Genomic DNA, 24843 nt, shown 5'->3' on the forward strand with positions numbered 1-24843 from the left:
TTGTGTGTCGTATTTATTCGAAGAAAGAAAGACTGCCCCCCCCCCCCCACCCCCCCCCACACCCCACTCCCCACTCCCCCGTTTTTGCTTTATCGAAAGGCCATGGGCGACATTTTTTTCAAGTCAAAAGTTCCTGTGCTCTTTTCTAAGAAAATATATATTAATAATGTAGTATTTTTTGATTTTGAAATAAATGATTTGTACTCTTGAAGGAAATCACCTCCATAGACCCAGCGCAGTTCGCTTACTCAAGATTGAACGCCCATCCAGAGAGGAATTGAATTGTATTCTTTGCTCTATACGCTGCTACGTTTTGAGCAACATATATGCTTTATGCCTCAAAAAGAGATAAAATATATGGCAGCACAGCATACAATGGGAGGTTTCTAAAAGTACTTCATCGTGCATATGATATTTCTTGACTAAAATATTGTTTGCGGTAAGCTTGAATACACTGTTAACATTGTCGTGGGTCTACAAATATAAATTCACTGAATGCAAAGCTCATTTTCACATTCTTCAACACGTATAAAGTGTGTCCACAAAATGCAGTTATTACCCAACCCAACAACCAGAAGTTTGTGAAAATAAATAGAATTTCTTGAAATTGGCGAACAGCGGAAGATTGTTGCAATTTACAAGTACCGTTTTAATGATAGTTAATAATAACTTGCATTTCTGTGGCGCCCTTCGCATAAAAGGCACGTTTTTCAAAATGCTTGCCGAATAGGGTGAGAGGCTTGAATCAAGTTGTACGTTTTGGAAAGGTTAGAATTGGTCTTTGGAGGAAGCAGTTTGAAATGGTAGTGTGCAGCTGCCCCCTCCCCACACACTCTCCCCCTCTCTCTCTCTCTCTCTCACACACACACACAAAGATCTCCGTGTGATAAATATGGTATAGCAACAGTCCCTCGCTAAGACCAGTGAACTTCCTCGCAGTTCATGCTGCAGATTAGCATAGCAGCTACAGAAAGGAACACCACCATGGAGCTCATCACGTCGTATGCGCTCGTGTAACCACATATTGCAATACAGATACACTGTCCGCACCGAGCCAAGTCATAGTAACAAGTTACTCCGTTCATAGGTGAAACACAGCAGAGGGACCAAACGTATTTACTGCTTTTCGCAGACGTACGTTTCCACAATGGCCACCTCGCCATAGGAGACGCAGGTATCTGAAAACTGCCCCGAACACGACCGTAACAGCGAGAAACTTTATCCTTTTGCTGCGTCGGAAATAATAACAGAACGACAGGAGCTTAAATATCGTGATAATTTAACGACAGGGAAGCGCTTCTGACAGTGCAGTTCTGCATAAGAGAGGGATCGATTGTTGACAGTGCATAAAAACATGTACGCGGGTTTAGCGCACTGCCTGGGCTATGTGCTGTATATCTGAGCAGCTTTGTGCACAACTGCCAATCGCTGTTCACAAACTGCAAAAAGCAAACCCGGCACGTTCGAGTTTTGTCAGAAAATATCCACAAACTTCAAAGTCATCCGAGAGAAAGTCTGGAAAAAAAAACCGTGCGACCCCAGTGCAGATGAGGCGGAGCAGAAGTGTTATTTGCGGCGCAACAGTACTAAGCTGTAGAGAGAGAGAGGGAGAGAGAGAGAGAGAGGCGATGGACTATTGAATCGATGAAAGGGAACTAGTTATTTCTCCAATCAAACTTCATTTGATGGTCAGTGCACTAGACAACGCATCGTCGCATTATTGCTGACGACATGCAGCCCTTTATTGCTTCGTTATTAGTCTTCATCTGAACCGATTTAGCTATTTTCGTGGTTTGTGTGAATTTCCAGGTTCACATAATCGTAAAATGTGTCAAAGCACGGATGCGTCCATAATAGTTGTTCTTCGCCAAAGTACATGTCATCTTTTTACAGTCTAGTTTAACAACCGCAAAATATCTTTTTTTTGGGGGGGGAGCTGGACTGGTTTGCAGTTTTCTATATTCTGTTGCAAAATGCTCAACAACCCAAAAAAAGAGACAATTTCTACTCACCCACGTTTTCCGCTTGTATTTTAGTATACAGACTAAGCAATACAATGGACTGGTCATAAATGCATTTAAAATTACGCTACCTAATGTAAAACATTTTTTAAAAAAAAGGGTTATAGATGCCGTAGGGGCAAAGGATATAATGAGCTGACCATTTGAGAGACACAAGGCATTTGGTGAACTATTCTAATGCTAAAATGTAAACTGGCGCTGAGTATTTAATCATTTCTACTTTTAATTCACAGAATTACTGAATAATTGCTATCATTACTTGCATTTTATACAACCATTTTTTGCTCTTTAATTCTGCCATCAGTTGTTTTTGTCACCATCAATATTTGACAGAAAATGACAGGTTGTTCTTGCACATCACGAAATGTCGTATATCCAGAGCTGTTTAGCAACAAGGAGGTTGACTCTAAAGAGGAGCTTCCCGAGGCCCCTCTATACATACATGAAAGGCAAGTTGTCTCGAAATACATTTGCAAGGCGATCTGTTTTTTTTTGTCACCAGCTACCAGCGTACACCACAGAAGAGTCACATATTTTATGTACTATACAGGGATTTTACATATATTTTCATCCAACATCTAGATGTCTGAATTGATAACAGCGAGACAGCTCAGCAAGGTGGCTGCCTGTCATTTTAATCAAATATAAAACCATTGTAAATGATTTGATCCCAGCGACAGCAACATCCTTCATAGAACAACACTGATTGTTCTAATTACAATAGCAGGTGATTCTTAGTTGACTATGATTTTCCTTTTTGAAACATAAATATAGTTTGGAAACAGTGATGTAAAAAAACTATAATTCGAGGCACCAAATTTACACCATTTCACAACTGGATGTTTTCTGTATACCGATGTAAAATTAGTTGCAGAAATAACAAAAGTGAGAAGTAATTTTGCAGTGGGGTAAATAATGAAATGTGATTGAACTCACACAAAATGCAATTCAAGTCAACTGCTTTATTTAAAAGCAATTACAAGCACAACATGTATTTTCACCATAAAGGACAGCGAGGCCTGCTTTAAAACCATCTCGCCTCTGTATTTGGATGAAGTGATCTACCAACAACGTCTATTTGCCTTGTCAACGTGTTAGCAATTTTATGAATCAATTTCCCCCTAAGATAAATGCAAATAAGTAAAAAAAAGTCCACTAACGTGGCTAGTTCAATTTTATGGGATGGATCGTGACAGTTTTTAGTAAAGGGGCCCCAGTTCAATTTTCTTCGCAGCTATTGGAAACAGACACGACTCACACATATGCAGAGTGACTTCTTGTTTTCCTCCTTGGTCACATAAGTGTTTTATTCATCGAAATAATCCTTTACATTCCTGCAATCAGTAATAACGTTGACATTTATACTTAAACTGTATCTTTAGTGTTTAGGACAACTTATAAGGTTATGTTGTCCCAATATATAATTTATATTGATAAAATGGAAAAGCAGGCATTTCATGGTGCTTTATCGATCTAATGGTAGACGTTTTTATGTCTAGTCAAAAAGTTCTGACGTGTAGCGATCGTCAAAATGATCTTTTAAGTTACAAAATTGGTACATTTTAATGTTGTCTTAAAGAATAAGAAAGGAGCGATTGTCCATGGTTGCTCAAGGGATAGCTAAGCTTTTACTAACCTGCTCGCTTGTGGTATACAATTCAACATGTTTGCCTGTAGTGAGATGACTAATGCAAACAATTTTCACTCTTTGCAGTTGAGCAATACTTCTATAACATTCGAACAATGTTAAAAGTGAGGATTTATAAATACATTACTTGGTATTGAATATTTACTTACATAAAATCGATTTTCCGTGCAAATTCTTTAAGAATTTAATGCATTTTTTTTCTTTTGAAATGAGAGTGTACCAGAAGGAATATCTGGAAACTGCAAAATAAATGTTAACTGCGACTGGAATCGTACAGGATAGGTTTTCATCAGGAGTTTGTTCTATTTTACTTGCATATAGACTGTATGCCAATTGTCTACTGACCCATAATCAAAATGTGTTGACCTTTCTACCCCTCTCCTGCCCCTTGACCTATCCCGAACTCAATGCAGCCTTTCTAAATTTGCAAAGCATTGAACATGCAAAGGGGGGCTGGGGAGGCTTTGTTCTCGACAGACCATAAGAGTGTGCATTCTGCTAAAAAGAAAGGACGCCCTTTCTTATTGATAATGGTTAAGCATGGAAAAGCAGTTAAATAGGGACTATATTCCTCTCTCACAAGTACCAGTGCTCAACCATAGGTAGAGAGATGGAAATATTCACTGAGAATTTAAAGATTTCTTCTTCTGGCCAAGTAATCATGGCGATAAAGTCAAAACAAGCAAGTTCTAAAGGTTTAGATTGCACTAAATTCTCTATTTCTTTTGCATGAATGGCTTAAATTGCGTAAGGTAGGTTTAACAGGAAACATTCTGTTAGCAAGAACTCGGCAGGTCAAGCACAGTGTTATAAATATGAAAACTGCTGGAACTGCTCTACGTTGTACGCTATATTCAATATTGGACATATTTCTATCGAAATTTATAATATTAACTAGACAATTTGTAGGACACAGCTAAGTACCAAGATGGCAGAAAACTAATATGGCCTGCGAATGTTAATGTAAGCGCCAATGTGATGGGAAACAAAAAATGTTCTAATGTCAGGACACAAACTCGTGCACTTTAATCCTTGCCACGCTAACTGGGAAAAAAACATGACAGTGGTGAAGGTGTAAGTTCTATTACGACTGTTTTATTGCACTGATTGCACAGATAAGTATCATTTAAAATCCTAATCAGGTTAGAAAATTCACATCTAATTGGATTTTTAGAAGGCGCGATTTGGAGAATAATTACTTTGTGGTTGTGCAAAAACTAACGATTAACAACACATGAAAACACAGAGCATTGTTTAGGACTGTCACGTCATACTTAACTCGGCAAAATTAAAATTTCATTTCTGAAACTGCAACCTATTTATACTTTGCAATAGATGCGTAAAGTAATCTTTATTTTGAGCACATTGAGTTGTTTTCCCTGCTACACCGAAAAGCACAATTCCCATTATCTGGGTTGAATTCCATGCTGTCAAGAAGAATTCATAATTTGCAGATGTTTTGAATGCACTCCGCTGACCGTGTCACTTAGGAAACCGAATCAAAAGGCTTTCCTTAAAACTAAAATCACACCCAAACAATTTTGCAAAACATATTTTATGGGATAAGAGGACGGGGATTCTGGTGATTTTCTCTCTCACTAAACGCAAACTAAAGCGTTTGTTTAAAATCGGCGTCTATTTTTTTTGGGGGGGGGAGCCAAGGACTGCAAACAACTGCAGTCTTCACGAACGCAGAAGAAAAGTAACTTCTGGGAGTTTGCGAGAATACATTTTTTGGGTGAATCGAGAGCGGGGAGTTGTAAGCCGCTTCCTTTGAAAGTTTCGTCCTCCCAATGCGCTCAATTCGACTGGCAGCAACAGAATTAGGATGGACCAGACGGTCGTAACGTAACCGATTCAGAAGGCGGGGGTCTGCAGACTGCAACAACGTGCTCGGCAAGGCAGCCCTTAAAGAAACCACAATATTAGTAAAATACGTAGCCTCGTGTGCAGCAAGCACCGATCGCTATATTTACAGCTGCCAAAGAGATTCAAAAATCTCGCAATCATCTTTGCATCCAGCAAACACTTTGCGGATCTAAAAGGACAGAAGGTAAGCGTTTCCAAACGTGCTGCTGCTGGAATGGAGGGCAACAATACAGAAACAAAGGGTATTCAATTCTGCATCTCGAAAATTAGTTTCATCTCGTGTTTTTTCTACTCCCTAGTGGTATAAACGGATTTAAGTACGGTGTAATTATCTAGATTAAATATAGATTTCATGCTCGAAAATGAAGTTTTCAACTAGAATGGAGTTATCAACAGCAAATTTGCAGGGGCGGACAAAGCAATTCCCGGAGCTATTCCGCAGAAATGCATTGGTTTTGGTTGAACACAGAAACGTGTTAAGGTAACATATGATATTCCTTTTTTTAAAAAAAAGCTTTGAGAACGTGCACGGTCAAATTGATTTTTTTTTAAAAAAAATATTAAAAAGGTTGATTTAAAAGGTTTCATTGTGACACAACGAGCCTCTGTAAAAGGAAAAACACGTTTGCAAACACTGACGTGAATGTGTTTTTTTTGTGATTTGACTCGTGCAATTGCAAAAAAAAAGTTTGTAACATCCCGGCCACTGCGAACACTTACTAAAATGCAAATGCTTAGTAATTAACTATGGATAGAGGGGGCACGGAAAGAAGAATTTATGCAAAGCAATTGATTAAACGTTTAATTTAAATTCATGGATTACAGTACTGTCCTGCTGGCAGAGAAACCCAAACGTAAGAAGCTCCAGTAAAACGTTAACAACAGGAAAACCCGCAATGTTTTCGAGCTCTCTTTTCTGCAATGCAAACGTCAATATTTCCTTTTGCTTTTTAATATCGTTGTTTCTTCATTAAAACGGTTGGGTCGACAGTGAAACACATTACGTCTGCTTCTCCTTTGCTTGATGGCGCTGCTCTTGGCTCGCCTTCTGCACCCAATAAACAAGATTATCTACCTTTTAGCTCTGAAGTTTGAAAGTGTCCCCCACCCCCCGCTTTAATGTTTGGCGAACGTAACAAACCTACCGTAAACAGCGGCGATAAAAAATGGTATAAACCGAGCCGCTTTTGCTCAAAAAATGCAGAACTTTTTTTTTTTGGAAAAAAAACTGTTGTTGTATTTCCCCGGGAATGAATGGCAACGTAGAAATTAAATGCAATACAGGGGGGGGGGACAGGTTAAATTAAAACTGCTTGTGAGTTTCCAGATTTCCCCCCCACACTCTGTGTGTGTGTGTGTGTGTCTCTGTGTGTGTGTGTGTGTCTCTGTGTGTGTGTGTGTCTCTCTCTCTGTGTCTGTGTCTCTGTGTCTGTGTCTCTGTGTCTGTGTGTGTGTCTCTGTGTCTGTGTGTGTCTCTGTGTGTGTCTGTCTGTCTCTCTCTCTCTGTGTGTCTCTCTCTCTGTGTGTGTGTCTCTCTCTGTGTCTCTGTGTGTGTGTGTGTGTCTCTCTCCTGCGCTCTGCAGCCCCAAATTTTGGTATCTGCAACTGCTTAGCCCGAATTCACGTGGGGGCAACGATAGGTTGAGTGAGTCACCTTTAACCTTCGCTCGTTCCGGCTGTGGCTCATTTATATACCATACCCACAATGCCCCGTGTGCGCTCCCAGCAACGTGCAACGCGAATGGCAGGAGCGAGAGGGGAAACACAGCACAGAGAGAGAGAGAGAGAGGGAGAGAGGGACAGGAGGGGCAACACAGGGAAACCCCCACCACCTCCCTCCCTCCCTCCCCCGGAAGCTACCAGCCTCGGCAGCTGCTCGCGAGCCGGGGGGGCGGGGCCGGGGCCCGCGGAGCCGTCAATCAACGGCGCCGAGCGAGCCGCGTTGGTCCCGGGGATTGGACGGTCGGAGCTGTCAATCCGCGAGGGCGGGACAAATCGGCTGCTTGTCAATCAGGTGGCTCGGAGCGAGAGCACGTGCTCGGCGCTCCCCCCCACACACACACACACACCGCCCGAGGAGGGGGGGGGGATGGACAAGTGTCTCGCATTCTCTCGCTCTCTCTCTCGAGCGGTTTCCGGTTGGCAGTTTGAGTTGCGCGTGGAGTCGCTCCCACTCCTCCCCCTCCTCCTGTCGGGGAGAATCTTTGAATCCTCGTAATATCCTCGTGGGCAGCGAGTGCGCATGCTCCGCTCGGCTCGGCCGTTGGTGTTCCCCAGCCCCGTTGGCCCGGGCACCGCGGTGGCGTCGACTCGTGTTTGACGGGGAAGGGAAGGAAGGAGGGAGGGAGGGAAGGAAGGAAGGAAGGAAGGGGCTGCCGTCCGTCCATGGGCCCGGAACAATGTGGGACGTGAATTTCAAAGGAAGGAAGAAGGGAAACTTTCTGCTCTCTCTCCTTTTTTCCCCCTTCTCCTCCTCCTCCTCCTCCTTCTTCTCCTTCTTCTTCTCTACCCGTAGATGGTTTCGAGTGGACTTCCGGCTGACTTTTCAAATATGAAGGAGATGATTGGAGGTTGTTGCGTTTGCTCAGACGAGAGAGGCTGGGCCGAGAATCCGCTGGTTTACTGTGACGGACATGGTTGTAATGTCGCGGTTCATCAAGGTAAATGTCTGCTGCTGCTGCTGCTGCGGCGGCGGCACAAGGACAGGACCCGAGGCTGGTGCTCAGTTAGGCCCGACCTTTTCCCTCCCTCCCTCGCTGGCTCACCCCGGGGTCGCCGCCGCCGCCGCCGCTGCTGCTGCTGTTGTTGTTGTTGTTGTTTTAGGGGGGGTTTGAGGGAGGAGGAAGGAAGTCTTCAGATCGAGAGCTCGTTAATTGTATAACGACTGACTTTTTTTGTGGGGGGGGGTTGAAAAAAAGGAAGAAATACTCCCCCCAACTAACTCCCTCCCACTCGCCGCTGTGTTTCTTTTTTTTTAACCAAAATGTCGCCGTAGCGTTTCGCGAGAGGATTTATCGCGGTGTTAAAACTTGCAAAAGCAGCCTGTGATTGCCGGGCAAGGTATATACACGCCGACTAACTTCCATATATATATATATATTTGATGATGCAGTAACTTTTTTTTTCCTGTCTGTCTCCTTACGGCTTCTGCTGAACAGAACGGTGTACTGCGAGTGTGGATGTGTGTGCACGTATATAGATAGAAACCGTGTGTGTGATTTGTGTGTGCACAGATGTACGTGTAGTGTGGTGTAGTGTGTGTGTGTGTGTGTGTGGACATACATATAAAGATATATGAGCAGTAATGTGTGCGCGCAGACAGAAATCTGGATTGTGCGTGAATGCACACATCAATGTATGTATAGTCAACGTACACGTGTGTGTGTGTGTATATATATATAGAGAGAGAGAGAGACGGACATGTATACATACACGTGCACACACAGTATATATAAATAAATTAACATATGTGTATATACAACATGTTACCCCTCCATCGCTTGTGCAGTCTGTCCTTGATTCGTGTTTACATTCGTCTTTTACTGACTGATAGGGAAGTTGGAAATCGACTGTTTCCGTTTCTCTTTTTTTTGCCCAAACATCTGCAGCATGTTACGGCATCGTTCAAGTCCCCACCGGACCGTGGTTTTGTAGAAAATGTGAATCTCAAGAGAGAGCCGCCCGAGTGGTGAGTACATGCGGTTCTCTGGCTGTTGTATCCGTTGATGTGTCCAGTTTGAGCGGCTCTGACTACCGCTGTCGCAGTTACAACGTCAACCTGGACTGCCCATTAATATTTCCCGACCATAAATATTTCTAGCACAGTTCTCATTTTTGAGCAAATAAACTCGAATGGAACGCGCAAAACATATTCGTATTTTATTGCCGTTACCGTTAACTACATTTTTTTTGCAAAAAAAAAAGTGCGCCCCATTTTAATCTTTTTTTGAGTTGTTCGGTGATCCGGACGCAACTCCGCAGCAATGGGTAATTCGTAACCAGTATTCACTGATTGCAAAATACTGCAGTGTAAAAAAAATGGTGCTGCGTTACGCACAGTAATGTTGATCGGGCTGCTTGATTTTTACTGTTAACCATTTTGTAAAGCTGACTTTGGTATTAAAAAAAAATCCTAATTTGGGGCCGATTGACCAGGCGATCGTGTTGGAAAAACAGTAATGTCATCATTGTGCGGTGTGCTGTCAGCGTATATTCAGCGGCCTCCCAAAAATGACGAAAATAAAATATGCGGAAGAAGATTATGTGAAGTGCTGCTGTTTGCAGTATGTAGGGCAGCGCCTTAACGACATTCATTTAACAGAGCGGCAAAGAGGGAGTTGTTTTTCAAAACGAAAGGATCGCTTCGTCAATTCATTTTGGTGGGGTTTCATGTTTGAAATGTTCAGCGTTTGATTTCGGTAGTGTTTAAAATATGGAAGCGATCGCTGTGGTTCAACCGATCGAGTTCCACATTCCGCCGGAATGGCAGCGATGACTGAGCCCTTGTTTGCGAGCTCTTCTGGTCGTGGAGGGGGAGGGGGTTGTTTGCAGTTCTGATACTGGTTTTAGGCTTTGCTGGGCTTTAAAAAAAACACTCGACGCCTTTTTGGGTCTCAGCGATTTGCTGAGCTGTTTTAAAGCCGGTTTGCGTTTTGTCCGCACAGGATTGTTAGCTCTGGATAGGCCAGAATACGTCTGACATTTTCAGCACAGTTGGATGTAAAATAACTGGGCCGTGTTAATTTATGACGATATATATATATATAGAGAGAGAGAGAGAGTGAGGTGTTATTGAAGTAGATGAGTTTGGGCATTGGAATCGAAACACGATTATAGTAAATGAAGGAGACTGGGCGACTAAATTGATTGATTAATTTTAATGATCGCATAGATTTGCAGCGTTACATGTGGTTTACAGTACCTATTTTTATTCCTTCCTGTTTTCCAAGAAATGTGAACTATGCCCTCATAAGGATGGCGCTCTCAAGAGGACTGACAACGGAGGTAAGTTGGTTTACATTTTAACACATTAAATAAATGTATGATGATTTGTTGCAAGAAACTCGTCAGAATAGTGTACATTATAAGTAACTAATATATTCTGTTACGAGCATTGTGCTGCGTACTGTAATATGTCGGTGATCTAGACTGAAAATGTCTGCTTTTCAGTACTGTCGCTATTACCTTCAGTTAGGATTGAATACTGTACTTTTTGCATGTGGATTAGTTCGTTTTAGATTTCAGATTTGCAAAAGGTTTTGGGTTTCATGCTGCAAATCTGCATCACTGAATATTTTTTAAAAACTGGATTCAATGCAAAATAGATCTAAATTTTGAGGGTGCTTGATGGGAACATTAAGACATTGGTTTCCATGTTCATTTTTGTGTAAAAACATGATGGTGAGCATTTTTACTAAACTGAAATACCGAAGGGATTGTGTAGTGTGGTCTGAATTGAAATTTAAAGTATTCACTTGTGGTTGCATATATAGGATACATGTATCGTATATAACAGTGATCTATAGAAAATAATGTTGAGTGACGTTGGGCTTAATAACTCATAGCTGATGCATGCATGAGTGAATTATCAGTGTTTTTACAAGTGGTGCGTTTTCTGTACACCCAACAGCTACCCATTGTCTGTTGTATAGAGAATTTAGAGAATTTAAAAAAAAGTATTTTTGTATTTTGCAAAGTAGACTCCACCTAGTGGCTGTTTATATATAGAATGATTTCTGCTTCCAGTTTGAGGTGGAATGTTTATCAGAAAATACACTAGCAATAATATTTAAAATATGAAATTAAAAAGACCATTGACTTCTCATACACTGTTAACATGTTTTGTATATTAAGAAATAACAGAAATGTCCCCTCACCTTTTCAAATTGAACTTGGTATTTAATTTTTAGCTTAAAATGCTTTTTGTTTTACATTATATATGAATTATAATTGAAACATAGTCACTTCATTGCTATTCTTTGGTCATTCCCCCACCCACCGATTTTTTTAAAAAAAGTCCATTCCCTGATCCAATGATGCATGTAAAGATGCAATTCCACAGGTGCCAGTTCATGTGTGCCCAGGCAGTGATTGTTAGGCCATTGATTGTGGGAGGTATTGCAGATGAGCTTGATAGTGCTTTCACCCAAAATCAAAACACGTGCACTTTCCAGCAGTGGTCACAGGATAGTGATCAGGAGTAAGTACCTTCAGTATTTCCACCCAGCCTGCTTCTCCCTCCCCTCGCTTAGTCCACGAAGGACAGTTGTCGTACTCTGCTGTTATCTAGGCTGAGATCAATTACTTAACAACTGATCTCACCTCAGATTCTCATTTCATGCTCTACTTGTAACAGCAATGCTGTTGTGGAAGTTTACAAATAAACTTGAGTGGCAGCTAATTTTTGTACTACGCCAAATAATCTGGTTATCTTTATACACTGAAGCTATAAGAGTGGATTTTAAAGACACTATTATTTGTAAGATTTTAAGCGTATTCCTCTAGTTCTGACACATATTTGAATAAAAATAAGGAAATATTTAAAGAATATAGGAAAGAACACGGGAATGGGATTTGAGTAGATATCTTAATTGGAGAGTGAGCAACAGTACAGACTGGTACAATGGGTTCAATGGCCCACTGTACTATGAACTGTAAATCTAGGACGACTCCATTAATAATGTACAAATTGGCATAGTGACAGTGTAGAGCAAAGAGTAATGCAATCTTTTAACATGCTACAAATTCGTTTGGAACAATAACCCAGAATGAGTCTTGGACTTCAGGAGATGATGAAGAAGGGGAGATTTTTTTAAAGTGCGAATTTATAATTTGTGTCACTTGCCTGGGAAATTAAACCACACCCCACTTGTGGTGAATTGCAGTATGTGGAAGGGAGGATCGTCACTGTGAGGGCCTTGCTGAGATTCCTTAATGTGAAGTATAAAGTATGGTAGTGTTTAAAGTATGGGGAACCCTTTTCTAATGCTTTTCAATATAGCACTGCCTCACTTATAAGACCCTGAGATTACGTGATGTAAAAGCATGAAAATCCTGTTATTAGGTGATTAGTGCTAGTAGGTTAGGTTGTGCAACAAGGGATTGCACAGTGTAACCTCCTGGCACTGGTGGGTTAGATTGTGATCGCACGAATAGCAGTATATATGAGATCTGCCAGCTAGCTTGATGAAGTCATGCACAACGTGCCTCAGTGCTGTTTCTGTTGCAGTTAAAAAAAACACAGAAGTACTGATTAATAGTGGCAATTTAGCGCCCTATCTTAAAACCTGAATTGTAATTTTCTGGGAAAATTTGCCTTTTTCAAATGTTATTTCAAGTGTTATTTTACAACTTCTGATACACATGTGATAAAAAAAACCTTAAAGACAACAACTTGCATTTATATAGTGCTCTTGAAGTTGGGTAACATCTCAGAGAGCTTAACGTGGCTGAGCCTGAGACGAGTCAGAGAGAGGTGAGGGTACCATTTGAAGATGAGCAAGATGGGAGAAGGGGAGGAAACATTGTTTTGTAACCTGCTTTATTACTGCAAACCTATTTCAGGAAGTTAATAATACAGCTTTAAGAATGCTAGTTTCCTTTTACATAGATTTATTACATTGGATAATCAGGGCATTTAATTACCAGGTCTTCATTTTTTGTTTAAAAAAATACAAAAATGATTACTGAAGATAAAAGCTGTGACAAGTGGTAAGACATTATCATTAATTGTTTGGAGATATGCTGGAGGTATTGTTTTGTCACCGATGCCACTCAGTGTGGTGGACACAAATTCACAAATAATTGTCCTATTCCTTGTGCGCACTACAGTGTTTTTTGTCAAACACATACAAACAAATAAATAATCCTCACATTTGATATAGCACCTCTTGCTTTGGGAGTAAGTCTTTTAGTGTTTCACAGGATTTACTGGAAAGTGCAATGACTCTTTAGGCAAATGCAGCAGCCAATTTCGGCATAACATTGTTCTGCAAAATATTGCCAAATATTTGATACCAAATATTGCTTTCTTCTGTTCCAAGCCTGTCCATGTTTTTGGCTGTTCTTCTCGGTTCTATCCTTTTATTGTCTCTCTAAAAGTACTGTTATTCAATGGCTTTTGTATGGCGGCATATGGATCTTAGATTTTGTTAGAATCCATCTTAAACTTCAAGTACCTTTTAAGATATGTATTGTAAAATAACTATAGTCAAATATGGAAAATAAGTAGTGGCAATTTAGTAGTACATAGACTTGTGAATTAGACCTATAATTTATGTTTAGGAAATATTGTCAACATCTCGGTAGCTTTATATTTTGGTATTACACCTTTTATTTTGTGTCCTTTACATTTATCCCTGTATATGACATTGGTGTTGTATTTTAGTCGTTGAGGTACTTCCTAGCACTTCAGCAAAGCATTTTAAACTATATCAGCTTCCAATGGATAAAATCCCACTATGTGTTTAGTTTCTCAGTTCTCTCTTTAAACAAAACTTTTTCAGTAATTTGTATTGAAATCTTACAGAAGCTTGCTGCCTCAACTTATTTTATAACAGTTGCTTATTTTACTGTTGTAATTGTCTATTGTTTTGTCATCCAAATTACCAAGCTTACATTTTTCAAAAATATGAATTCTCATTTCATTATTGCCAAAAGAGTGATTTTGCCATGTTTAATCTTAGAAATCTCATCAGGTACTGTGCAGATTGTATAATGCAGTATGTTCTGAGAAACAACTCATTAAAGTCTTACTAATTGACATTTTACATGAAAATAATCAGTGGTGGTTCAAATGCATAAAACAAAAACACAATGCACAATTTTCCATAATAAAAATTATGCAAACTAAATGGAAATTCCCATATATTTGAATGGAATGCCCACTCTTTCCCTGGAGGGGATGCATCTTGTTTACCTAATGCCAGAAAGTATGATGCATGTTGGCAAGAGCCAAGGTTTGGGGAGCCCAGAGGGTGCATTGGGGTACTGGTGAAATATAACCAGCTAAAACTATATAGCTTGCTATTGAAACCACTATCTGGCAAGCTTCCCCGCTGCTTGTCCAGTTAGGACTTTCATTTGTAGGGTTAATGGGCACTGAGTGAGAAGACACCTTTCTGATTTCAGCTGATGAGCCGGGCAGCCATGCCTCGGAGTACTGCAGACTCTCTTGGCTCAGGAACCAGACTATTGAGATCACCTCAGAGGGTTGACTCAATTCCGACAATCCATTGCTAAGTCTGTCATCTTTCAGCTACAAGGAGATCTTGCTTACTTGCTTACCATGAGGGTAGTATTGTATCCTCAGATATCATTTGTATTTTTTGGGGGGAAAAAGCTATGAATTTTTTCCAGATGTTTGGATTACGTTTTAAGGGCATTAGAATCCTTCCTGCATGTTGCAGCACTGTAAAAGTTGGCAGGCTATTGAACCAAGGGAGGGGCATCACAGCCGAGTTTGATCTTGTCCATACATGTGAACCTTCCTGTAGGAATCATTCAACAATGATCAGGAATGGGAACTGTGCCATATCTCTTTGTTTCTCTCTCTGCTTTCCCCTTTACCCAATCTAGTCATGACCAGGAATAACTGCTATGCTCCATCTGGAAAAAATTAGTCTTCCTAATGGAATAAGCTAACTTAATACATGATCAGGGATTGAATTTTGACCTTTTTCGTTTGATAACTGTGCCACATCACCAATTAAATTGTTACCTGAGGTAGCAGAAACCTTTAGAAAAAAAGGTTTCTGCTGAGACTAAGATTTTATATCTTGTATCTGTACCAGTTCTCAAATAAAAGTCGTTGAGGGTTGTTGTTTTCTATTTAACAGTTTGAAACACAACGTCTATACACAACGTCCAGCTGATATAAAACTCTGCTGCCCCTACCCTTGCCCGAACCAAACTCTGCATGCCTAATCTTCACCAGACTCCACTGACTCCCTGTCCCCAAAGTAGACTTGGCGATTCTTGACGTTGCATACAAATCCCTATACGCCCTAGCACCTCCCCACCTCTTTGACTTGCTCTACCTGACTCCTGCTCGCCTCCTGCGTTTAGCTAACATGTCTGCTGTACCAACCATCCTGCGCCACTATTTGTGGCTGTGCCTTCTGCCACTCTGCTCCTAATTTTGGAATTGCATGTCTCAATCCTCCCACTTCTCCCCCTCTTTATCTTTTAAATTTCTTCTGAAAACCCTACCTTTTCAACCATGCCTACGGTAACACCCTTCCCCACGGCATCCAACCTCTCCACTTATTAACAAGTATAATCCTTTCATTTGGTATAATGCCTTATGTGTCAGGAGAATGTCTTAAAAGCACTTCACAGGATATACTGTAAAATGTAGAGCCTGTATTTTGTAGGGGCACACACCTTTTAACAGTGCAGCAACAGCGTCAGCCTAGATTATGAGTTCAAAGTCCTGATGTGCGACTTGAGCCCATAGCCTTCTACTTGGAGGCGAGAGTGATACCAGCTGTGTTAGGCAGACAACCTGGAAATGACACATTATAATTTTGTTCAGTGTGTAATTGGTAGTTCTTTTTCACCACTCTTTTGCCTTTGCAGAGAATAATGGATTTAAAAAGAAGTTTTGAGAATGTAAAACACTTTAGTTTTACGTGTTGTAAGGTGATACTTGCTGATTTATGTATAATATAAAAACTAGTTACATTCCAATTGTATATAAACTTTATAAAGTTATGGACTACTCATCTGCTTGATGGTAGACAATGAATGTGTATTCTTAGTATTGTTGTCTTGGTTTGATCAGAATTAAATTTGATTTGACCTTGTTTTACTCAATTTAAATTGTATTGTCTTGTTCTGTTTGGGATGGAAGTGATTTGGGAATTTAAAATGGGTCATTAAGTAGTTCTATAACAATCTTTGAATTTGATATAGTATCTTTGTTCTCAAAGTGCTTCAGAGTTGTTTGTAGCAAATGTGACAGCCAATCTGGGCATTGCAATGTCCCACAAACGCCCAGATGGTGAATTACTCATTTAATTGGAGAATAACAATAATTAATATAAATCCTACATTTGAAAAACATATTTTGTGTTGCAAAACGCTTCACAGGGTATACTGTAAAGTAGTGACTGTATTTTGTGGGAAAATGCAGTTACCAAATTTGCAGCCAACAATATTCCATAAACAACCATGAAGTGAATTTTATTTGGAGTATCATTGTCCAGGACACTGGGAGAAATTCCCTTCTCTTTTCATGTTTTTTTTAATGTCCACCTGAACTGAGACCTCGGTTAAACATGTGTACAAAATTTCAGTGTAATAATTAAATGTATAAGAGAAAAGGTTCACTTGAAAATGAAATCCATCACTTGAAATTAGTTATGAGAAATAGAGGTATTAAAAGTAGTGAAACATAATCGCTTAAGAAAAGGTTAATATGAAGGTTAATATTTGGACTTAAATGCAGTTTTTAAAGAGTTAGTGATTAAAGTGATTAGTGTACAGTGGGCCATTCTCGATTTGTTTATGTGTAGTAGTTAACATTGCAGGAGGGGGATGGTGTTAAGAAATTTGAACCATCTGTATGATTGTCAGGAATGCTGAGCTATAAGGTTCTTTGTTGGTCTTTCACTAGTGTTTCCCACATGTCTTTGGAACAGTGCCAGTTTGCAGCACAGTGTATTTAATGTGTCATCCTTTTGGACTATTGGTTTAGAAACCCCACAAGGCGAGGAACTGACGCATGCCAAGCTTTTGAATCAATGGCATTCAGCTCGAGTATTGGGATCCCCAAATGTTTGGTTGATGAATGTGAATGTAATGCAATATACCGCAAATACATCATTTACTACAACATAGAAGATTGTTTTTCTTAAGATTATTATGAAAGAATAGTATTGTTTTACACATCACAAAAAAAATCTGAACTGTGTGACTTTGTGGAATTTTATAATGCGTGTTTTGTTTTGGTTATGTGCAGGTTGGGCCCATGTGGTTTGTGCACTTTATATTCCAGAGGTGCAGTTTGCAAATGTTACTACAATGGAACCCATTGTACTACAGTACGTTCCTCATGAACGCTTCAACAAGGTAAATTATTAAACCCAAACCAAAATAATACTATTTATCGGGTAGTTCATAGTAAGTGTTCGTATATACACCTCCAGCTAGGTAGTTTCAGGATTGAGGGTCTGGGATTCCCATGACTAATTTACCTGGTGTAGTTGGAATGACTTGCCAGACAACTAGCCAAAGTGCTTTTCAGAAGCAGAATGTTGCGCCTTGTTTTATCTGGTATAATGTTAGAATATTTTTTTGATATAATTTGAAGTTCTTCCAAATCTGACTTATTTGTGCTGATGAGTGGAATTCCTGTTGGTTTATCGCAACAGTTCAGTGAGTATTATGGCCTGGAATGCTCAAAGAAGCTGCATGTAATAAGAGGGGCCTTTGCAAAGGAAGGGAATAAGACTGTCAGGAAATTCCAAATGATTACTTTTAATTTTTATATTAAATGTCATTTGTATTTGTGCAGCACAGAATAGCAGTCAATAAACTAGGATAACAGAGTCTGGAGAAAGTATTAGCAAAGTTAATCTCTGCAAAGTTATTGAAATGGGTTGGATTCACCGGAAATATCACACAAAAGAGCAAGAGGCAGTAAGAATTTTGTGATTCCTTATTAATTGAAAATAATCTGCGGCAGAACTTCTTTTGAGTAACATTCTTGTTTGAAGTTCTCCCAGAGAAAGTTCTAGTGGCCCATTGGGCCTCTTTCACATTTGAAATGCAAGTTTTATTGTGGCTTTTAATTTGCCAATAGCCCCTTTGCATGGATGGGAAAATCTTCTCAGTTCTGATATTTCTTCCTGCATTATAATAACCACTAGTTGCAATAAAACCAGAAATACAGTATAATGGAACTCCATTTTACATATTCCAATTATGTTAAATTATACCTGATCATTTTTGTTGCATCACTCTAGCCCTAGTGCCCAATGATAGCTTCAAAAATATACAGGTAACAATTCTGTTGACCAGTATTAAAATAATATGCAGAGAATAATAAGAATCTGGAATGCACTGCCCAGAAAGCTATATATGAGAAATCAGTCGAGGGATTTAAGAGAGATACTTGAAGTAATATATTAATGAACATGTCAGGGAAGTCGGATTAGGAGAGCTTTGTAGTTTATGAAGCTATCCAGTAGTGTATGGCAGAGTATAGTCTGTTGCATGTTCCTAATTTTCTGTTTCCATCCATACATTCCCAGTATAAAGTGAAACTTCAACTGCATAAATCTTAATGTTCACCAGAAACATAAAAGTAATGATAAAACAATCTGCTTTGCTTAGAAAGACCATGCTATATTCTGCAAATATAAAGTTGAATCAAATAGTTAAGCTTTTGGTTCTTTTATAATACTGAAATTTGAGCTTTTGAACAAAAATGCATTAATACTTATTAACTAAAAAGCTGTTTTCATTTTTTTAAAAAAAAGTAAAGTGGGATGTTAGTGGCTTTATATTCATTGTCTTGGATTCCGAAACAAACTTCTAATGTACTGTAAATATGTACAGTACATTAATAAAAATATATTTTCTTGACTATCCATCAATTTCAATTATTCATTGGGGGGCCTCTCTCTTGTGTGGATAATTGAGTTAATGTATTGCTCATACTTCATTCTATACTTTTTGTGAAAATAACCCTGTATATTTTATTTTTGTGATTTATGCATGTATTTCTGTTTTGCTAAAATAGAAATGTTTGGTAGCATGAAATTATTTATTTTTTGTTAAGCATATCTTGTTTAGAAAATAGTGATTTCCAATTGGTTGACTAAGATCTATTAGCTGATTTTTTTTTAACCTTTTGTTGGTAACAAGCCATTATAATGTCTGCATGCAAAAGCTGTTTTCTAAATCTTCCACCATTTGTTTACTTAGCAAAGTTAATATATTGGAGCAATTTAGTGTTCATATTTTAAACAGCATGACCATTTCCAGGCATAATCTTTAAAAAGTACTGAAATATATTTTTGCAAAGCCATACTTGGAAAGAACTGTGCAGGCTGACGTATTGTTGCTAGGCTTAGGGATTCTGACCCGTAGTATAAACAGAAAAATTGCCAAGACTTGACAGTCTCAGCGTACTTCAGAGCTACTTCTCTTTGAAGTGATTCTGCCATAATCTGTTGTACAAATGCAGTGAATGCATGCAGTGCCAAAAGTAGTCCAGGTTTATTTGCCGAAGGGTCAGCATTGCGGATTGATAAAGATCAGAGAATTGAAAATAAGTGGCATTTTTCATTCATTATACTATTTTTAAAAATTTAAATTAAATTTTAAGTGCTTTGAGAAGCTACTCCACGTGAAGGGTGCTATTATAAATGTAAGTTGTTGCTGTGGTTTATGTAAATGAAGCCACGAGGGTTTGTAGCTGGAATTTAGTCCATTCACAAAAAATTTCACTCGCCAGGCAAATTTTGCACCATGGATTGGATTTCTTCACAGTATATGCTTTGAATTTTAAAAAAAAGAAATTGCAACAGAAAATTTGTTGGGGTTGCTATTTAACTTCAGGCATCATTAATTCTAGTTCTACTACAGAACCATAGGCTTTTCAGGCCATTGTCTGTGCTGGTTCTTTGACAAACCAATCTATTCTGTTCTGTTTATGTGTCTTTTCACCATACTATTGCAAATTATTCTTTTTCTAGATATTTTAGATCCCTCTTGAAAGCTAACGTGGACTCCACCTTGCCCACCATACTTGGTATGGCATTCCACATCTTAACAATTCTAAAATGAATCTTCTTAATCTCCCATCTTTCTGTCCTTGCTTTGAACAATATTTGAATAATTTCATGTTGCCACCAGAAATATTGAATATTAAAACTGAAGTTTGTATAGATATTTAGCAGGGATACATTTGATTTATTTGATATATTGATTTAAATTTATAAAATGGTTGTAGATATACTACAGTAGGAAGCTTGCTTCAGCCTATCCTGTAAAAAGCTGACATTTTCAAAATGGTACATATGAGTAATCTCATAAGATTTTTAAATAATTTAATGCAAGCTGTTGACATTCAGTTGCACTTTGAAAATTCTGAAAAATATTTTGGATATGCCTCTCTCAAATTTTTTTTAAAAACCAACTGGTATTCTGTCCATTTGCAGTGTGACATCTGTAGTTCTGGACAATATGGCAAAATGACTGTTTAATTTGCTGTCAGGAGATGAATCTTCATCACAGGACTCTAATCACTGTAAAATTTAATTTAGCAACTAACTACAATATTGAGTGAGTAACAGTAGGAACAATCCCCTATCCCCATTTTACATCTGAAATCTACCTGCTACATTCTGGCAGAGATGGTGATTGACCTCCCGGGCTCTGCTGATGGCAGTTTTTGAGCTGGTGTGCAGGATGACTAACATTTTTGATGTGTTCGTTTCTCTGTATGAAAACTGCTTGGTTTCCACACACTCCAATGTATTTCTGAAGAAGTATAGCATTGTTAGTGGTGCTGTTGTTTGATGATGCATTAAAATTGCTGTCGGGAACAATTTGCCTGTTATGGTAGCTCAAACGGATGTTAAAGATCCCCAGACAATATTTAGAATTTTGGTGTAGCCATTATTTCCCCATTCAAATTTCACCAAATAAGATTAGTTGTTCACCTCATTGCTGTGTATGGGACCACATAGATAATATCTTTGCATTTGACATTATATTGAAACATCTCAAAATACTTCAGAATTTTTCTGTAAAATGCAGTGACTGAATATTATAGGAGAACACAGCAACCAATTTGTACACAGTGTTCCACAAACAACCATGAAGCGAATGCGCATGTTTTTTTTATCTGGAGGATTGTTGGCCAGGCCCCTGGGAGAAATCTTTCTATTTTCAAATAGTAGCACATGAGACCTCGGTTTAACACCTCATCTGAAGTATGGCACTTCCAACAACAGCAATAATAATCCTTACATTTAATAGTGTCTCAAAGCGCTTCACAGAATACATTGTAAAGACTGTGTGTATTTTATGGGCAAAATGCAATGCAGTGCTTTCCCAGCTCTGCCACTGTCAAGCGGTCTACCCTGCGTGAGGGATGCTATATAAATGCAAGTTGTTGTCTCCAAACTGCTTAGACAATAAGCTCAAAGTCCGAATCAGAAGGTTGTCAGAATCAGAAGGTACAAGTGCTACCAACTGAGGCAGGCCTTAGTTGCATACATAAATTGTTCTATAATTACAGTAAATACAGTTTAACAATCCCATGAGGGTATCCTTGGAGTCTGGATGACAATAATTGGCATCTGACCCGACAGACCACTGTAAAGATCTATCTGTATCGAGGTTAGAAAACCTGGCAGAGGATGTTGAGTAGATTGAAGTTCTTAATGAGCCAGTCCACTGTGAGGAAGTGGCCTTTGCACTGTCACCTTGCTAATAGTAAGGCTGTAGGTACAGACAACAACAACAAATTGCAGACGGTTATAAAGTTGAGTTTCTAAAAGCCGCTCTAAGGGAAGGGGTTGGAGAATGGTGAGTGTTTTATATTCAATGTCATAAATCCCTGTAAGGAACCACTGAATCACCTAGGTGTTGCACTTAGGTGCCCGTAAGCATGGTTGAAGAGGAAGGTTTTCAGGCAGCATTTGAAAAAGGGGAGAGAGAGGGGGCCGGAGAAATTGAGGGAGAAGTTCCAGCTACATGGAGAGAGGGTACTGGCTGACCTGTCAATGAAACTGTAGGCGGTGGAGGTTGCTTTGGGTGGGGCACCTTTTTACCACGGCCACTTACATGAGGACCTGTGTTAAGCAGTTGGGAGTGAGTAAGCCTGGTATGTGCTTGGTACATGGCATTGGATTTGGTCTTCTAGAACATGAAGGTGGCTGGCATGTCACATTTGCCCTGTCACAATTCCTGATGTCCATCGAATAGTTGATGAGGAAACTGATACTTAGGACAGCTGCTGCAGGGTTGTACCTGGTGTCTGGGTTTGTGAACAAGCTTAATGCTTACCTTGTGGTTTGTAGAGAAGTGCTTTTCAGCTGCCACTGTGTGTGTGTGTGTGTGTGTGTGTGTATGGGGGGGGGGACGAGGTGTCTCGGCTGTATTCAGGAGGATGGTGGAGATACATCTGCGTATTTTATGCCGAGTTGTGGTTCTCACCGTGTTGCTTGGGAGGAGTTCCTGGTACATAGATTTACACAGATTATTCAGCGCAGAAACTGCCCATTCGGCCCAACTAGTCCTTGCCACTGTTATATTCCACACATGTCACATAGCACTTCACGGGTAATTGCTGGTAAGTATAGATTCTCTGTATTTGTTGGCAGACTCAGCAATTTTCACAGTGAGATCTTGCAAACATCCCTAATGTGTCTGACCAATTTATCTGAATGATTGGCTAGAATACAGGGATGGAATCTTGGAATATTGTCCTGGGATCTCCATATATAATATATATCTGTATGGAATACTCTTCCTGTCAGAAAGTTGTGGGTTCAAGCTAATACATAGTCTTAAGATGACCCCCAATGCAGTCTGTTGCATTTTCGGACTTGCCGTCCTTTGGATGAGAAGTTAAACCGAGGTCCTGTCTGTCTATTCAGGTTGATGTTAAAGATCCCGTGGCACTATTCACAAAAAGAAGGGAGTTTCTCCCGGTGCCCTGGCCAATAAATCCCACAACCACCCCCCCCACAAAACATGGCTGTTTGTGGGACATTACTGTGCACAAACATGCTGCTCTGTTTTGCCCACAAAATACACAGTCAATCCATTTTACAATATATTCTGTGAAGTGCTTTGAGACGTCTCAACGATGTGATACGGCATCGTTCAAATGAACGATAATTCTACAGGCAGATAGAACCTCAATTATTGTACAATGCAGTGCTTTGCCTCCCCTTCCCCACCGCACCAGTGCCAGCCTAGACTGACTTCAATTGGCGCTTAAATCCATAACATAGAAAATAAAAGTTCATTATTTTTCAGATCTTCATCCCATTTTCCATTGAGTCATTAATTTAGATCCTAACTACCTTGACATTTGGATAGATATTAAGATGGATATCACACAACTTTTCAAAGAAATTCTAGTTCTAATTTTTAGATTTCCATTCTAGTTTGTATTTTAAACTGACCTGACCAATGTAGGGAAAAAAATGGTTGAATCAGAAACGCTTTTTAACTTAATTGAGATGTTCCAAATAGTAACCGGGATGGCTTAGTGGATGCATGCACTGCTTGGTTTGATCCAGAACCATACAAACTAGTAAGGTTCTACATTCAATTTCTAGTTCGTACTGCACTTGTTGGTCTGAAAAATAGGTGTACGAAGGTTGACCTCAACACTTAGGGCTAGGGAGGTGGACATCTCAGCCAGAGATCCCACTTTCATCTGTTGTCCAGTAACCCATAATGCTGTGGGATTGAGCTCAATTGTGATTTTATTCAAATAATCCTTGCATTTGATGTAGGGTCTTATCACATCTCCGAGATGTCTCAAAGCGCTTCACAGAATATACTGTGAAGTGACTTGACTATATTTTGTGGATGAAATAGTTAAACAGTTTGTTCAGACTTTTGACTAGGCTTCTTTATAAATAATTGTCTCTTGGTTTACAAGAGGGACCTTGAGTGAATGCACCTTCAGGATTGGAGGAAGAAAAGTGAAGCTTTTTGGGAGGAGGGGGGAAAAACACATTTTCAGTGTTTATTCCTATCATCAAAACTATAGTGTCACTTTAACATAGTCAACATCCAGGTTATGAAACAGAAGTATTTGATAATTTGGATAGTAATTATAATGTGAACCATAGAATTTCCCAGCACATAATCGACCATTGGTCCCATTTTGATAGTGATAGTCCTGTAGCTCAGTGGTTAGAGCACTCACCTCGCAAGCAGGAAACCTGGATTTGATTCCCAACAGCGAAATCTTGGGTAAGTTTCCTTACTCCACACGACTGATAATAATCCGTCAAGAAAAAAAAACCAATAATAAATTGGTCACTTCAATCCACAACTATTTGTGGGACATTGCTGTGTGCAATTGGCTGCTGCTTGTCGCCCACAAATAAGTCAATTCATTTTATATTATATCTGTGAAGCGCTTAGAGACGTCTAGAAGATGTGAAAAGCGCTATGTCAAATGCAAGGATTATTATTATTTGATTTTGTCTTTGCTGCCTTTCTGAAAGAATTATCTGCTTTGTCCCACTACTATTTTACCCCATTTCCTTTGATATTTCTCTTTGTCAAATATTTCATCACTCTTAGAAGTCTCAATGAGAA

The 24843-nt window shown here is 39.4% G+C and overlaps 1 protein-coding gene across 3 annotated transcripts in view; it reads left to right on the top strand.

Moving 5' to 3' along the window:
- The first annotated feature begins 7821 nt into the window (after nucleotides 1-7821).
- mllt10 (MLLT10 histone lysine methyltransferase DOT1L cofactor) overlaps nucleotides 7822-24843 on the top strand; it is a 98405-nt gene continuing 81383 nt past the window's right edge. For 2 of the 3 annotated variants that reach the window (XM_007889734.2, XM_007889735.2), the window contains exons 1-4: nucleotides 7822-8198; nucleotides 9147-9226; nucleotides 10488-10542; nucleotides 17501-17610. In XM_007889734.2, coding sequence (XP_007887925.1) covers nucleotides 8054-8198; nucleotides 9147-9226; nucleotides 10488-10542; nucleotides 17501-17610 — 390 coding nt within the window. In that variant the 5' untranslated portion in view covers nucleotides 7822-8053. Of the gene's footprint in view, nucleotides 8199-9146; nucleotides 9227-10487; nucleotides 10543-17500; nucleotides 17611-24843 lie in introns of those variants that run through there. The other variant, XM_007889736.2, reaches the window with a different exon arrangement.

The sequence above is a fragment of the Callorhinchus milii genome, unplaced genomic scaffold (genome assembly GCF_018977255.1).
Source record: "Callorhinchus milii isolate IMCB2004 unplaced genomic scaffold, IMCB_Cmil_1.0 Scaffold2, whole genome shotgun sequence".
Lineage (NCBI taxonomy): Eukaryota > Metazoa > Chordata > Chondrichthyes > Chimaeriformes > Callorhinchidae > Callorhinchus > Callorhinchus milii.